The following is a 17,344-nucleotide window of genomic DNA, read 5'->3' on the forward strand; positions in this document are numbered from 1 at the left end:
ATGATTATTCCCATTTTACATAAAAGAAAACAGACACAGAGAGGTTAAGGGCCTTACCCAAGATCACACAACTAATAAGTAGTGATGCTACTTTTGATTCAAATCAAAACAGTCCTGCTCCAGAGCTAAGCTTTTAGCCACTCACCAAGCTGCCATCCAGTACATGAGGAATCTGAAACACTGGTCCACGGAAAGCCCCAAGTCAGACTGCTAGTAAGTGACGAAGCCAGACCATACCCTATCTGCTTTCGGGAAATAATTAGAAATAGACCACAGGGGAAAGCCTGATTGTCTCTATGTCACTAACAACATCATGACCTTCCAATAAGAGCAGAAAAGCCACATTTTCAGGGCATCTGGAGTTCTTCGCTGTGTATGTTTATGTGCTTGCTCCTTTCCTCCAACAGACCCTAAGGCCTCCAGGGTAGAGATAATGTCTCATTTTGTTATACCCTCAAAGCCTGCCATAGTGTCTGGTACAGAGGAGACATTTAAATAAGAGTTTGTTGAAAGGAGTAAGAGAAGAACAATCTTAAGCCAAGCTACCATACACATATGGCAACAGATCACTGTCACAATTCCATGCATCTGTAAGTCTGTGAATTCCTAATTCTCTTAGAAATATAATTTCAAAAAAAATAATTAATTAATTAAATTTTTTAAAAAGAGAAAGACAATTTCACCTCTTCTAAACTCGCCATTCGACCTCATTATGTTTATTATCCCTGTGGAGTAGGTGAGTACGGTCAGATAGTTGAGCAAAGACTATCCAGTCTTTAAGTCCTCTGTACATAGCATGAAAGCCCAATCAAATAAACAAAAAAATGATAATTATGAATATTTACAAAGGAGCCACTTTTGTAAAGTTCGGGACCATCAAACCCAAATCTAGAAGTGGAGGTAAAAATCTTGAGTTGGGCATAGATTGGCTCCAGGTAAACCTTGCCTGGCACAGACAGACAAGGAAGAGCTGGGGAGGCAGAAGGCTATGAATTTCCTAAAATCTGCTGCAGAATTTTGTGTCCTTACACATTTGTGCATTTTTCTGGGAGAATGATTCATAGCATTCATTACAATCTGAAAGAGCTATTTGACTAAAACAACAAAGTCAAAACTATGGCTTTAGTATCTTTGCTTACCTATTGTAGCAGAGTATATCCATTCTAGGCACCAAGTAAGAAAGAACTGTAATGACTCCGTGATGTAAACTGAAAACGTGCTTCAGGGACACCTGGGTGGCTCAGTAGGTTAAGCCTCTGCCTTTGGCTCATGTCATGATCTCAGGGTCCTGGGATCGAACCCCACTTCAGGCTCTCTGCTCAGCAGGGAGCCTGCTTCCCCCTCTCTCTCCACCTGCCTCTCTGCCTACCTGTGATCTCTCTCTCTGTCAAATAAATAAATAAAATCTTAAAAAAAAAAAAAGACATGCTTCAAGGATCCTTATGGATGGAGAGAGTGAGAGAAAAGAGTTGAAATGTTTGAAATATCTAGTAACTTGAAAGATAACAGAGCTTTGTGCAAAATTTGGTGCTAAGCTCCTAGTTACTTCTATTGCCCTTATCAGTGATTTTTTTAGAAGGTGAACAATTTTTTTAAGAAAGGAAGCCTGAATTAGATGAATTGGATGAGGACTAAGGAACAGGTCAGGCCATGACTATCTACTTCTCAAGACCATCCCACCACCCTTTACCAAAAAACAAAACTGTTGAAACACCACTCCACTTTGTTCAATTATTTTCTCAGCTGAAATGTACATAACCATCTCCAGTTCTTCTCTCCCCTCCCATCAAGCAGTAACCAGAACAAAAGCCCTCGAATATTATAAGTAGAGGTGGAATAAGATCAGTATTCTTTCCATTTTTGGAAAGGACTTGCAGGGAGGAGATTCATACGGAAACACAGCAGGAGAAAGAGAAAACTCGACTCTTTCCCAGTCAGTGTTTCTCTTTACTGAATTTCCCTAGTTATTATATTTAAGTTTGGCTACTGGTCACATAAATACAAAAAGGTAAACAGTGTCACTCCACTCTCTTGAGAAAACTCCAAATCCTGTGTAATTACAAGCCAGGAGACAGATAACAGCAGGCTAGGGGTTAGAGACTTGTGTTTGCCTTTTTGTTATCACCTGTCGAAATTTGCTGGGAAGGTAAGAAAACAGTGCTGTTTATCTGGATTCATAGCAATCTCTAACTCCAACTTTTGGAAACGTCAAGGTTTGACTGTGACCGTGTTGGCAGAGTCTAATAAATTGCTTTGTAAATGAAGCAGACAACACTGATTGATTATGTTTTACAATACACATTAGTAAAGAGAGAAAAGACTTTCTTTCCCTAAATTAAACCTTAGGCCTCTTCTGCAAGAAAACTAATGAAATTAGGTCAACTTATATACAGGCTGACCATGATATAAGATACATAGATAATATTATACCCTGCACACATGGAATACAAAATATTATGTATGCAGAGTTGCCTGTGAACACAGACTCTAAGAAAATCCTGTATAAGGTGTTAGAGGGACAATGACATATGAAATGAGTATGTCTGCACCAAACTGTCAGCATACAAGAGATGAACTTGGATGTGAGTAGAACCAGTAACACAGATTAACTTATTAACTTAATAATTCAAGCCTCTCAGCTTCGCCTTTTCCTTCAAGTATCTTAATGAACCAGGTCAGGACAATCTCTACGCTGTGTGTACCGTCTACTGAGTTGCTGTTACAAACACCTGGACTGTGGGAGAGATGGTTCTCTTCAAACCAAGATACATTTCATAACTCTTGAATTGAGTTATCACTACAGACAAAGAAATCAACATGGAACCCAAATCAAACCAGACCAACTCCCTGCTATCATATAGACAGATCATTCAATGGAGAAAACATTTCCTGGCTCTGAAGACTCAAGTGTGGTTTATGAAAGTGCTCAGAAGACCAAAGCAGCAGGTAAGTACTGATATAGACAAATACTGACATAGGAACAAAAATCAAGTTGACCAGATGATCCAGACATTTAAATGAGAATTTCCCAATTAATTTCCTAATTCTCTAATAATTGAGTACATTTTAGTATTCCAATAATTGCACAACCGTCCATGTTTTCTTAAGTAAAAAGAAGAAATAATACATATTAGATTTAAAGATGCAAAGTCTTTCCAGTGTTTTAAAATATTGTGTGTAACTGATTAGAATTTGGCATGGTTCCTACCTTAGCCACTTTCTCTAGAAACCTAATCCAGTTAGAAACATTTCGTAAAAAATAATTTACTGTCCAGAAAGTTTTCCTGTTTCCAAGATAAGAAAGCCTGTTCTGCTATCCCAGCAGGCAAGAGTTGTTTAAGTTACTAGATAACAAAGTTGTTATTGATTCTATTATTTTTACTCTTCCTGATTCCCTCCAGTCCAAAGGGAGTTTGTTAGACCAAGAATGATTTTATAAAAAGGAGTCGTTATTTTTGTTGTAACTAGCCTCGTTGTGACAGATGGGATCCTCGTGTTTTCTCACTGCCCTTTACTCAGCAGCTAGGAGCACAGAAAGCAAATAACCAAGAAACCAACACACTCACAGTAATCTGGATTTCTCAGCGCTGAGCCAGAGCACTTGGAAATCAAATATTGGTCTCCTCCTGAATGCCCCTTTTAGCCTGTTGTTGTTAACCAGTGTAACATTCCCTTATCACATGCTCATGTGGGCAGAATTAAATGGAATTAGCCACAAATTATATAAAATTCATTTACTTTTAAAGGAAGCTATTTGGTCATGTTCAGTGTAGAGAGAATATGGCATTAAGACACAAGTTATAATGGTACTGCCTAGAGATGAATCAATTTGCCTTGGTTTTATTGCCTCACTTTATTTGCCCTTACGTGTTAGCTACTGTAGCTGGAAAAGCTCAGCTCAGCTTTGCTGAGCCCACAGTGGAGCCACACACATTAACATCCCAAGGAGAGTCCCACTGCTTCCAAAGAGCTCAGGGGGAGAGGTATAATGATAAAGCCAGATCATGCTGAACCTTTCTAAATATTCAGTCACTTAAAGCAAAAATGGACATGTAAGACAGAAAGGAAAACCTGAAAATGTTCAGGATTTGTAACCTACTGTGAAAATGTCCAAGATTTGTATGTGGTTTGCCCATGTAGAGTTTCAAATAACATGCTTTTCTGTACGGACTTAGGCATTTTCCCATTCATTTCCTCTATTTAAACCTCACAACAACCTTATGACATAGAGAAGTGTGTTATTATTTGAATGTTCATGCTTAAAGAACATTTGTTCTTTAAAAGCACCTATGAGTCTCCATCTATCAAATAAATTATAGCTCAAGTGTTTGTTTCCTGTTGTTATTCTCAATTCATAGTGTGTTTAAGAGTGACCTTGGCTGGGGTGCCTGAGTGGCTCAGTGGGTTAAGCCTCTGCCTTCCGTTCAGGTCATGATCCCAGGGTTCTGGGATCAAGGACCCCACACCCCACCCCCGCATCGGCCTCTCTGCTTCAGCAGGGAGCCTGCTTCCCTTCCTCTCTCTCTGCCTGCCTCTCTGCCTACCTGTGATCTCTGTCTATCAAATAAATAAACTCTTTTTTAAAAAGGACCTTGGGTGCATTTAAAATGTAGATTCCCAAGTCCCACCACCTTCAGTAGGTCTCTACATTCTATAAGCACCTTATTGATTTTAATACACATAGTTCATGAATCACACTTCCAGAAACAATACCCTATGAATCTGTTACTTCATTGGTTAGTAGAAATCTGTACCTTGTGGGATTTGCTTAAAGATGTTACGATATGTGATTGGAGAAAATACACAAAATAAGTTTATTCAAATATAGCTTCTCTCTGTACAACAGTACCCTGTTGGCAGATAAGACATATCTACCATAGGAAGAATTACTAATAGGAAAATTCAATGAATTTGAGACCACAGTCAAACAATCTGCCTTTATTTTCATTACCACAGGAGAGAGAATGATTATACCCTAGGTAGAGCTGACTCCCCCACTTTAATCCACACAGATTTCTATTTTAACACTTTTCTATTGGCCTTAATTTCAAGGGATATGCAGAGGAATCACTTTGACAGGGGCGTTTCTGGATCCCTCCAAAGAAAACCAGGGTTGCCCACGACCACCTCCCTTATCTGGGAAAAGCAGGAATGGAGCAGGATTCCGGGACTGCTCTGACCCAGACACCAGAACTGCGCCCTTCCTTCCCAAGCCACTTGAGGGTTTACGATAATAGTCTCATCTCCAACCTGGAAATGGAAGAACCATGGAAAATACAGTGGGGGAGTGCCCTCTGGCTATAAGACACTGCTTAGATGCCGAATTCCAGATCTCCTGGAATAAAAACAGTTTATTTCGCTGTGGTTAGTTCACATCCCCCCTTCAAATCTTCTCTTAAGGGCTTTCTTGGATTAAAGGGGAAGCCCCTGTATCTCCCTCACACCTGTTTCTCTCTCTGGGTGTACGTGGAGGCCTGGCAGGAGCAAGTGCCATCCAGTGCTCCCCACCTCCTCTACCCACTTAAAGCAGAGCCCCACTCTGGGGCCCATTCCCTTAAAAGACAGGGTGTTTCTGAATATACCTTTCTAAGTCTACCTGCCTGGCAATGCCCTTAAACATGGACTTGTGCTAATAGCTCTGCCATTCTTTTGGCTGCATTAATGATCCATAGTTAGATACCTATGGATGCATTAAAAGCAATGCTAGGGGAAAAAAAGGAAGACTTGACCGTGTTTTCAGTGCCCGTGCAGAGCCAGGGACTTTAGACATTTTGTCTAATTCTCACAAAAATAATTTTTTAAAAAATTTCTTCATTGTCTAGCAAGACAGTGTAGGGTCACATCTAAAGCCAGATCTCTTCAGCTTGGATCTAGGCTGTGTGATTCTGGGCAAGTTACCTAACGTCTTAATGCCTCACTATACTGCACAGCAAAATAGGAATAATAGGACCTACCTCATGGGATTTTAGTGAGGATTAGCAAATATGCCTGTGCATGGCTCCCCGTGTTTGCTGCTATTATTACTATCTACAGTGGGTGTACTTTATGGGGCAGTATATTGTTTCCATTTTACAAATAAGGACAGAGAGGCTACGCGGAGGTATATAACTTGCCAGGGAGACACAGCTTGTGCGGGGCAGGGTTAGATTTGGAAGATGGGTGTATGCAGCTCCTAAGAGCTTCCCGTGTTACACCAAAGCCAGAACACATTTCTTCTACTGAGTTTCTGTCACTCCAAGAGATTGCAGACATGCACATATACAGGGCCATACAGCAGCATTTACTGATTAAAGTAAATATTACTGAAAATATTTGGCCTGACAACTAATAAACCATGTGAAATGCGGGATGGTTCAGGAAGGCAGCTGGAATGGCCAGGAAAGGTGAGTCAAGCATCCTTTGGGTTCCTGGAAGTAAGGAGAGTTTCCCAGGAGAACAAAGGGTTAGTCATAGGAAACAGTCAGTGATTGGGGGGCGGGGGGGGAGTAGACGGGGGGGGGGGGGGGAGAAGGAGTGGGAGGAATTTCAGTGGAAGCAAGAAGCTGGTATCCAGGATGAAGAAGAGAAAAGAATGGCCAGGACTGCGGGTTTTGGGGAAAATGCACATTTGGATGATAGGGCAGAGATGGGAACCTTGAAAAGCCAGCCAAAGGGATGGGAACTGCGAGGGCAGACATGGGGATGCCAGAAGAGCAAGCAGGGGGCCTTAGACACTTTGGAATGCCAACTTCCTTTCACACTTTTCCTTTTAGCTGTAAACTAAACTAAGGGCCTCAGGAGTAAACAAAAACGGGTGGAAAGAGCTGGTGTCTGCCAGCCCTACTCCTGTGAGAAAGCACTGAGCAGTACGGCAAGATCACAAGTAGGTAGAGAGACAGGGAAGGAAGCAGGCTCCCTGATAACCAGAGAGCCAGGCACAGGGCTCCATCCCAGAACCCTGGGATCATGACCAGAGTCATGATAGAGTCTTTAACCCATGAGCCACCCAGGCACTCCTGGAGTTTTTTTCTGAACGTTACCCTTGGCCCTCTTAGACCTAGGTACCAGACTAAGGAAATCCTGGAGGCAAAGGAGGGAAGAAGGATTAACCCTGGGGGAATAAAAAACAGCATAAGTGCCCATTGAAGGAAAGGCTCAGGGTGCCCGGTGGCTCAGTGGGTTAAGCCTCTGCCTTTGGCACAGGTCATGATCTCAGAGTCTTGGGATTGAGCCCTGAGTCAGGCTCTCTGCTCAGTAGGGAGCCTGCTTCCCAACTGCCCCCCCTTTGCCTACCTGTGATTTCTGTCAAATAAATAAGTAAAATCTTAAAAAAAAAAAAAAAAAAAAAGACTCGTGTACAAAAATTCAAAGTTAACTACGGAAGAGTATTCTCATTCCATACAGCACATTGTTTGCTTTAGCGTTCCCACTCAGGATATAGTGTAACTTTTATTTTTAACACAAAGTTAATTATAAAAACAAATATAGTCTAATACATTAAATTCCACACAAAGTCACTATAAACATATCTTTGGAGTTAAGTGAGGTTCATCTATTATTTTCCCCCCTTGGGGTGGAATACAGTGGCTTAAAAATTCTTACCACCAAGTAATTCAGCCCTTGGCATGCTTGGAAGACTCAGCTACCGACCAAGAACAAGGTAACCTGTGCTCTCCGGGGGCGCAGACTGTGTCTCCAGCAGGGAAAGAGGGAAGAGGGCAAGCAAGGACCTCCAGTATCTGCGAGGGCTATCAGGACGTCCTGCTAATAAACGACTTTTTCACTGTCCACACCATAATTGGTTTACAGCCTTTTTTGTTTATTTATCCATAAGAGCTGCTGTTAAATGGCTCGGGAAGGCGCTCGCCTAATGGCTCAGTATCGCTCCTGGGCCTGTGGGAGGCGAGAGGGGCGCAGGCGTCAGCGGGGATTCGGAGCGGAAACGCATTTCACCTGTAATGGATTTGGCGATTTTATGATACCACGAGCTATATCCACAGCAGAAACACAATACACGCTCTTGCTCAATGGAAGGCTGTGCGGGGTGCGTTTTCTATGGCTATACGTTATAATTAGCCAATCCAAAAACCCTGCTGGCTTTGTCCCACCATAATCAATGGCTGTTTGACTCGTTTCCTGGGTCACTTGCTTAGGTAGTGAGCAGCAGACAACGCTATTTGTGAAAGCGAGAACGCACCTCCACGGAACACCTTCTGCACCCCCGCCCCTCCCCCGCCCCCGTTTTTGTTCAGCCCCGGGCTCCGGGTTTTTTTTGTTTTGTTTTGTTTTGTTTTACCAGAGAGCGCGGTAGGCGGATTTGCTTTCTGCTGAGCGCCTCTTTTCTTTCTGCAAGGCCGAGCAAAAATATTAAATGAGAGCAAATGAAGCATCGAAATGGAGACCAATTTACAGAAATGTGCAATTAGACGAGAAGTGCAAAATAAACACTGTGCGTCGGGGGTGGCGGGGAGGCGGGGAGCGAGGGAGGAGGGGGGCAGTCTGCGGACTGAGTCCGGAGTTGCCGAGGGGGAGGGGAAGAAGAGAAGAGTACGGGGGAGGAAGGAGGCCGATCTTTGTCCCAAGCGGAGCTCGCCGCCCGCTCATAACCGCGTCGCCAAGTCAACCCGCGGCGACTTGGCAGATTATCTCCGAGGGTCAACATGCTGCGGCCGGGCAACCCCCCTCCGGCCCTGCCTGCTGATCGATGCGGTCACTCGCGGCCCGGCGATAGCGTCTGGTCCTCCACGGCCGCCGCCAACAATGGATTCATTGACGCGGACGCTCAGAGATTAAGTGCGCGCGTCCCACCGCCTTTTTCTCCCCGGCCCCTAGGGCCGCAGGTGGCCCTTTTCCCTGAAGAAATTGCCAGAACTCCCCACACCTAACCGGCTTCCCTCAGTCGCAAGCGCGGGCACCAAAACGGCCGGGACTGCGCGCGTCGCCGCCCAGGCGCGGGCCACTGGGTGCTTAGCACTCTTCGAATCGCAAATGCTGAGACCGCACCTGCGTCGCACAAGGCGAGGAATCTGCAGAGAAGTCCAAATTCCCAACTGGCTTTTGTTTTTTAATAAAAAGGAGTATTTCAGAGTAGAGCCCTCAAACCGTATGCATTTAAAACCCATATTTCCACAAGGAAAAAATATATGAAAATCTTCCTCGTGAAGGGCTAGATGTAGTCTATGGTTTGGCAAAGCCAGATTGCGGTGATTTCCCCTTAACGATTCCTGGTGGTTCACATCCCTCTTGCCAAGGCTTTTCTGCAAATGTGTCCAGTTTTCCTAAAACCCTCCATGTTGGTTTGAGGAATGTGGTCCTTTTTGGCAGGACCTGGTCCAAGGCTACTCAGAACACCCTGGGCAAACGGGTCGGCTGTGTTGGTCATGCCCAGGCCAGGGCTTGGGTGCCACTGCGACCCAGAGATAGTCTGTCCGAATCGTCTGGTCCTATTTAATCGTCCTATTTAAATGAGGGCCCCAGAACACCCAGAAGTTACCGAACCAGTGGAAACCCCAGACTGACGTTGTCAGGAAAACGCAGCGTTTTTAATTCTTTTCTAAATATTTCCCTCCTCTCTCGGACCTGCCTTAATTCAGTACGACGCTGGCATAGGGGTTCTCCGGCTGACAGATCCCTGCTGGGTATCAGGATCACTGGAAAGCCATTACGGATCTGGAAACCCCATGCCAACCCGTCCCCTCCTCCCAGCCACAAGAGGTGACGCTACTTCTCCCCGCACCACAGCCGCCACATTAGGAAACTGCACGGAGTTGGCCAAATGAACCCCAATTTCCCATAATCAAAATTAAAATGTCCTTCAGATTAAAAAAAAATTAAAAGGCCACTGTGAACGATTCTGAAATTACAGTTTACACTCCAGAAGCCCCCCCCCAGCACAGCCACAGATTTTTTAAAAATGCAACATCCTGAATCTTTATGTAGTTACCTCACTGACATCACTGTGATTGTGTACAAATTTCATAAATAAAACAAAACCAGCTGCTTCGGACCTATAGAGGTCGGGTCTGTAAACTTTTTTGACCGTATTCCCTAAGTTAAAGAGAAATATAAATACACAACCTCGGCATAAGCATATTTATAAATTATATTAATAAACTAATATATTATGTACATTATCGAAAAAGGAAAATAGATCTAAGTATGATGAGAATACATTTCTATAACTGAATGTAAATCTTCATATTTTCATGGGTGTTCCACTTTACGCAGCCCTGCAGCTGCGCATACAGGTGCGTGCGGTAAACTCAGCTGAGACAGAAAATTGAAACAAATGCAGGTGCTCTTGGGTACCTGGGCCTTGCTTCTTAAGGCAGTCGGCCAGGCCAATAATGGCCCCAGGCTCAGCCACGTGGGGCACAGCGGAGCCTATGGCGCGGCGGCCGGCCCGACAGTCCCCGCCGGTGGCGAGTTCCCTCGCCGAGCAGAGCGGAGCTGTCAAAGCGAGCAAGGGTGGCGCCGAGAGTGGGAGAGCTGCGCAGCTTCAACTCCCCGGCTCCAGCTCCCTACTGCTGGAGTCCAAGACCCGGAGGCAGCCATGAACAGCGAGGAGCAGTACTACGCAGCTACGCAGCTTTACAAGGACCCATGCGCGTTCCAGCGGGGCCCCGCGCCAGAGTTCAGCGCCAGTCCCCCTGCGTGCCTGTACATGGGCCGCCAGCCCCCGCCGCCGCCGCCCCCGTTCCCGGGGACCCTGGGCGCTCTGGAGCAGGGCAGCCCCCCCGACATCTCCCCATACGAGGTGCCTCCCCTCGCCGACGACTCCGCAGTGGCGCACCTCCACCACCTCCCAGCTCAGCTCACGCTCCCCCACCAGCCTGCCGGGCCCTTCCCGGATGGAGCTGAGACAGGGGCCCTGGAGGAGCCCAGCCGCGTCCAGCTGCCTTTCCCGTGGATGAAGTCCACCAAGGCTCACGCGTGGAAAGGCCAGTGGGCAGGTAAGCCTGGCTCACCACCCCCTTTGTCCATACCCGCTCTCCAACGGGCTGCCCCTACCTCCAAACCTCCCCAGGACCCTCCACCCGTTCGTGTTCCCAGCCCCTATGGAGCACCCTGGATCAGACTAAACTACATAGGGAGCCAACTGGGCCATCCTACAGAAGTGCCTTTCTGGTCTCATTTGGAGCGTCCTTTCCACTCAGCTCTCCCCCCGGGAACTTAAACCCTTCTTTCCCTGTACACTGAACTTCAACAGCTGCGCACCCGCAGAATGCTAAAGCCCGGCAGAGCTCCCGGCCTCAGACCCTCTGGATCCTCCTCCCCTGGGGGAATGGCCAGGACTCCGCGGAATGAGCGTCAGAGAAGCCGAGCAGGGCTCTGGGATGCTTCCAACCCGGGCCTGGGCGCGCTTTTAGAGTCCCGGGCCCCCTCTGGCCCTGGGTGGCTTCATTACAGGAGTGCAGGCAGACTCGGAGGCACCCCGCGGCTGCAGAAAGGCAGGGAAGACAAACTGCAGCCAAGTTTGCAAAGGCGTTCGGCAGCCGGGGGTTGGGAAGCCGGAGGAGCGGGGGCGGGTGTGGGGGCGGGTGTGGGGGCTTACTCACCGCAAAACCGAGACCTGGCTGCTTAGCCTGGGAGACGAGCCGCTGTGAGAGGCGTCTGCGCTGCTAGTTCACTTCTGAACACACGGAAACGTTCCAAGGGGTCTCCCCCGCCGCGCCCCCGCTGCTTCCCAGCAAGTAAGTTTGAGGAAGGAGATGCCCTCCTTGCACAGCCGGTTCGAAGAGGCGTGAGCCCTGGATCCCCGTGGCCCTAGGCGCTGGCGTGTCACCGAAGGTCGTCCCGAGAGCCCGGAGGCTGAGGCGGGGAGCGACCCCCAGGCCCCTTCCCCGCCGCGAGCTGGTCGTGGGTTCTGACCGCTACACAATGTTATCGCTTCCGTGCCGCGGCCACTTGTGGTCACACCTACATGGCGCATAGCTGACTTTTCTCTTCCTTCCAGTAGTCGGGGGTAGGAGAAAGAGGCTCAGGAGGGGGCGCGCCCCCCCACCCCAGAGTCCCGTCTCTGCACCGCCCGGTACAGCCCGGCGAGCCTTGTGGGGTCCGAGCTCGCCCAGGGTCCCCGGGGCTCGCCTCTCCCCCTAGTTCACTTTCTCGCAAAGGCCGGGTGTGAGGAGCGGGCGGGCCCGGGTCTGGAGTCTGGACCGGGCCAAATTCGGCGGCAGTCGTCTCCACGTAGGGCGCAGCCCAGCGGGAGAGGGGCGCCAGACGCGCCCGGCGCCTCTGCGTACTTACGCCGCGCGCGCGCGACGGCCGCCGGAGGCTGGGGAGTCTTGGGAAATGCGGGATTCTTGGGAGGCGGGAAGACCAGGTCCTTCCACCCAGGGTGGGGGCTGGGGACGCGCATTTCCGGCATTCCAGGCCCTCCTAGGGAGGCCCCACCTGAAACATTCTGAAGCCGGATAACTTCCCCACCCTACCCTGCTCTGGTGGAGCTTGGGCTCGGGCACACCTACGGAGCCAGACTGTAAAATCCGATGGAAAATTGGCGGCCTTGCCCCGGGATAGGGGGAACCTCGAAAAGCTGACCTTAGGTTGCAGAGTCAAGGGAGAGGCCTTTGCTGGAACCCTCTGACCTGCTACAAGTGCAGCCCAGAGGGAATGCGCCAACCCCCTTTCCTGGACGCTGCCTGTAGGGTGCTCCTGCGGCCTAGAGGTCCTCCCGGAAAACTCTGGAACAAGCAGAGCTTCAAGCGTCATGAACGTGCCTGCCCACTCCTAGTGGGGTCTCAAACCCCTGAGGAGAGTAACGTGATCAAAGGGCTTCCATTTGTAGTAAAGATATGAATACTAACAACAAAAGTATAGGAACTTTTGAAAACGTCGACCTAAAAAATGAACCGCATAAGCCTCGCTAGCGGGCTTGTTCCTAAACCAGCCTCAACCTGCGCCTTACGGAAGGGCGCAGACGTGGGAACTCTTGACATCTTCTCCATACCACCACCAACAGCCTCCATCCCCTGCCAACTTGTCCTGAGCAGAGGTCTCCTGAGGTAGTGGACCCCGTCCCAGTGGCTCACAGCACCTCCATGACCCCAGCAGAAGAGGGCCAGAGCCCCTAGAGATTGTGGATTGAATTTAAGAATCTCGGAGGGCCTTTTTAACTTTCCTATAAGGCTCCCTTGCTTCTCTCCGGTGCCCAGAAAATCTTAGAAGTGTAAGCCTCTGGAGATGCTCCTCAGGACTCCTATGCTGACTCTGACCCAAGCCTCAGCCTTGGGTTCTGGGAACCTCCTTTTGGCCTGGGAGGGAAACCCTCCCACCCAAACACACCTGTACTAGCTTTTCAATTCCCTAAATCTTCCTAACAGTCACAAGAGAAATATCCCAGACTCTGTCCTAAGACAAGCAGACTTAGGCATCTTCTTAGAATATTGGAACTTAACTCAACCGCAGGGTGCAGTCGGTACCAAGCAGAAAAAGCAAAAAAGCTCAAGGTCTGGAGCACAGCGGCAAACAGCAGGTGTGCAGCGGTAATTTGGGTAATTTACCGGGCCAGTGGTTTCTTCCTTGCCACCCGGGTTTGGAGCTGGAATGCCTGAGCCTTTGACTATCACTGTCCTGTCCTCCATAGAGCTCTCGGTTGCCAGTGGGAACCCGACCCCTGAGACTCCCCACTCGCCTTTTCAGCGTTTGGAGCTCAGGACGCAGACTTCAGGGCTGACAGGGTTATTCCTCAGGGCGCGGAATCGTTTTCGTTCTTCTCCAGGGCAGAGATCCAGCGGAGATGAAAACAATTATAGAGAATTATAGAGAATTTATGAGCTCTTGAGTCGGGGATGATTATGACAATATATATAGAGAGATAACACATAGTTAGATGTGACAATATATGTCATAAGCTCAACGTTCTTATTAGCTCAAGGTTTTTCACAATGAGGGTTGCACTTATAAGTTGATCATGAAATCAGTTACATGGGCCAAGATCTTTTTTAGAAAACAAAATAGTAAAAATAGTTTATAAAAATATTTTTATATATTTAGTATTTCCTATATATATTTACTATTTACTATTAATACATCTATTAATAGTAAATAATAGTTTGTACTAAATACATAAATTTTAATGTATAAATATATATTAATAACATATTAAAATATATATTTTAAATATTTTATTTATTTATTTGACAGAGATCAGAAGTAGGCAGAGAGGCAGGCAGAGAGGCAGGCAGAGAGAGAGGAAGGGAAGCAGGCTCCCTGCTGAGAAGAGACCCTTATGCGGGGCTGGATCCCAGGACCCTGGGATCATAACCTGAGCCGAAGGCAGAGGCTTTAACCCACTGAGCCACCCAGGAGCCCCTATTAAAAATATATTAATAGTAAACTATTATTTACTATTATTAAGATATATTAATAGTAAATAGTGAATATATAGTACATAGTATATAGCAAATATCTAAATATTAATAGTAAACTACTGTTTACTATTAGTAAATAGTAATACTGTTTACTAATAGTAAACTACTGTAAACAGTAGTTTACTATTAATATATTTGTATATATTTGCTATATACTATGTACTATATATATTACTATGGACTATTTATATATATATTAATAATAGTAAACAATAATTTACTATTAGATAGTATCTATCATATGTAGTAAAGGTTGGTTTTATGTCCAGAAATTTTTTTTAGTGTTCAATAATTTATCAGTTGCGTATGTCCTGAATTTTTTTTGTGTCAGTTCTGTCAGTGTGTGAACTAGGTAGTGATCTGAAGTATATTCTTACTGTGGGTCATCATTAGAAAACTGTGGTTTTAAAATTCTTACATTAAATGCATTTGTTGCCTTTGTACAATCCAGTAGGTTTAGATATCTATTGTGTGTGCATTTAAATCACCATCAACCCAAACACTGGCCAGGAGAACCCACTGAAAAGTCACTGGTTGACAGAGCTCAGGACTTGCTCACAGAGAGCCTGAGGGCACTCACAGCTTTGACCTCCAAGAAAAGGCGACCTTGGGCCCCTGGGTGGCTCAGATGGTTAAATGTCTGCCTTCAGCTCAGGTCATGATCCCAAGGTCCTCAAATGGAGCCCTTAGTTGGGCTCCCTGCTTGGTGGGAACCTGCTCCCTCTCCCTCTTATGCTCCCCCTGCTTGTGCTCTCCCCCTGTCAAATAAATAAATAAAATCTTAAGAAAAGAGAAAAAAAAAACAAAATAGAAAGGAAAGGAAAGAAAAAATAGGCAACCTTTACTAGAGAAGGGCTGCAGGAGCCCAGGCTGAGCTCTGGGATAGGAGGTTGCCCTGGGTGGTAGGAGTACCTGGGAGCACCAGGGGTCCCAGAATTGGGGCTGAAGTGTTGGGCTTTGGGGTTGGGGCAGGAGGGGCCAGGGGTCCAGGGAGCACACTCACGTGCCCTGTTGCCCACAGGCGGAGCCTATGTTGCAGAGCCAGAAGAAAACAAACGGACACGTACTGCCTACACGCGTGCACAGCTGCTGGAGCTGGAGAAGGAGTTCCTATTCAATAAATACATCTCGAGGCCCCGCAGGGTGGAGCTGGCCGTCATGCTGAACTTGACCGAGAGACACATCAAGATCTGGTTCCAAAACCGCCGCATGAAATGGAAAAAGGAGGAGGACAAGAAGCGCAGCTGCGGGCCAGTGGCTGGGGGTGGCACGGATGCTGACCCGGAGCAGGACTGTGCAGTGACCTCCGGTGAGGAGCTGCTGGCACTGCCGCCGTCGCTGCCCCCGGGTGGTGCTGTGCCGCCCGCTGTCCCCGCCGCCACCCCCACCCGAGAAGGACGCCTGCCGCCTTGCCTTAGCACATCACCACAGCCCTCCAGTGTCGCGCCCCTGCGACCTCAGGAACCCCGATGAGAGATGGGGGCTCCTCCTGGCCAGGCGGCTTCAACCACTGGGAAAGAGGGGGAGCAGTGGTCGGACCCTGGGTGTGGACAACCAGCCCTGGCCCCCTGGCTGTTCAAGGAGCCAGGAACTGCCTTGGCCAACCCGCAAGGAAGGGGAGAACTCGAGTTCTCAGGCGCCTGTGCCAATTGGGGCGCCTTGGGGAGACACTGGCAGACCTTCTGGAAGGAGAAGAAAGGTTTTCTGTAATATCTGGGGCCTCTTCCGGTGATATTGTTGGACTGGCGACATCTGCTGCTGCTGTGCATGTCCTAGCACTCCATAACCATGGACCTCTTTAGAGAAGCCAGCTCTTCAAAAGACCACAGAAACTACAAGCTGGAATGCTCCCCAACACACTGTAGGCGAGCTAGATGGAGGGCCTTAATCTGTCCTGAAACAGAGCCAATTTTACTCAGACTTCGCCTTAAAGCTTAGAAATAATTGAAAGGAAACTTCTAAGGTTTCAAAGACCTAGTGAAATTGATGGCCATGAAATAGAGTAATTCCTCCTCCACTTCCTCCTCCCTTTGTCTTCCTTTTCCTTTTTAGCGTAGCCTCATACTTCACCAGCTCACCTCCTTCTGTCTGCATCTCTTTCCTCCAAAGAAGAGAACATCTTGCGAGGGTGGCTGGGGCAACAGCAGAGCTGGAATATAAAGACTTTGTCAGAGTCCCTGTAAATCCAGAGGGCACTTAGGAGATGAGTCTAGAGCAAGGGATTTGGGGGGGAAAGATACCCCCCCACACACGCAGCCATCACTAAACTGAAGCTATTTGGAGATTTCTTTTTAGGATGTGGATTTAGTTGCTAGTCTCAGGACAGGACAGGCTGTATGAAAGGCAAGCAGCATGGCCTGACCCACCTTGGGAACTACTCACAGAAACGGTATTATTCCTACACCTTTAGAAATGGTGAACATGTATGTGGTTGGAGAGTTTGAAAGCTGGTTATTTTTATTTAAAGTTGTAACTAGGTCTGTAGTTTCCACCTCTGTTTGTTTCAGGGTCCGGGCCTTGTGTTCAGCTGGTGTTTGTGGAAAACAATTAATAAATGTGGATGACATGGAAAAGAAATGCAAACTGATTTCCCTCGCTTTGTATCAGATTTTCTTGCCATGCAATGATTCCATTTCTTTCTTTCTTTCTTCTTCTTCTTTTTCTTTTCTTTTTTCTTTTTTCTTTTTTTTTTAATTAAAGCAGCATTTATTTGCTTGGTACTAACCAGGGAAGAGGGGGCAATTTGCTTTGGAAGAGTCTCCACCCCGGGAGGCCCGAGGCCAGCAGTATTTTGTATTAGGGAAGATGTCCCGACTTAGTTGGCTTCTGATCTCTGGGACCTCCTGCTCCTCCCTCTGCTGTGCACGGAAAGGCACCACTTGAGCGCTCCCACCCTTGCGGGCCATTGCCTTACTCCCAGCGGTCACTGTTACTGTCTTTGCAAAGAGATGGCAGGGCTTGTTCTGGTTTTGTCGTTGGTTTTGCTTTTG

At 47.3% G+C, this 17,344-nt stretch overlaps 1 protein-coding gene across 1 annotated transcript; it reads left to right on the top strand.

The window, feature by feature from the left end:
* The first annotated feature begins 10,415 nt into the window (after positions 1–10,415).
* Positions 10,416–16,929, top strand: PDX1 (pancreatic and duodenal homeobox 1). Its single transcript, XM_004774827.3, has 2 exons — positions 10,416–10,931; positions 15,376–16,929. The coding sequence occupies exons 1-2, from the start codon at positions 10,532–10,534 to the stop codon at positions 15,825–15,827; spliced, it is 852 nt and encodes a 283-aa protein (XP_004774884.1). The 5' UTR covers positions 10,416–10,531; the 3' UTR covers positions 15,828–16,929.
* Positions 16,930–17,344: the final 415 nt, after the last annotated feature.

The sequence above is a fragment of the Mustela putorius genome, unplaced genomic scaffold (genome assembly GCF_011764305.1).
Source record: "Mustela putorius furo isolate JIRA1106 unplaced genomic scaffold, ASM1176430v1.1 tig00003942_pilon_pilon_pilon, whole genome shotgun sequence".
Classification (NCBI taxonomy): domain Eukaryota; kingdom Metazoa; phylum Chordata; class Mammalia; order Carnivora; family Mustelidae; genus Mustela; species Mustela putorius.

What these genes read in the sequence shown, in the direction of transcription:
- PDX1 (XM_004774827.3), top strand. Translation starts at nt 10,532, where the DNA reads ATGAACAGCGAGGAGCAGTACTACGCAGCTACGCAGCTTTACAAGGAC. An exon ending in GTGGAAAGGCCAGTGGGCAG is followed by an intron (nt 10,932 to 15,375) that starts GTAAGCCTGGCT and finishes TGTTGCCCACAG; the next exon opens with GCGGAGCCTATGTTGCAGAG.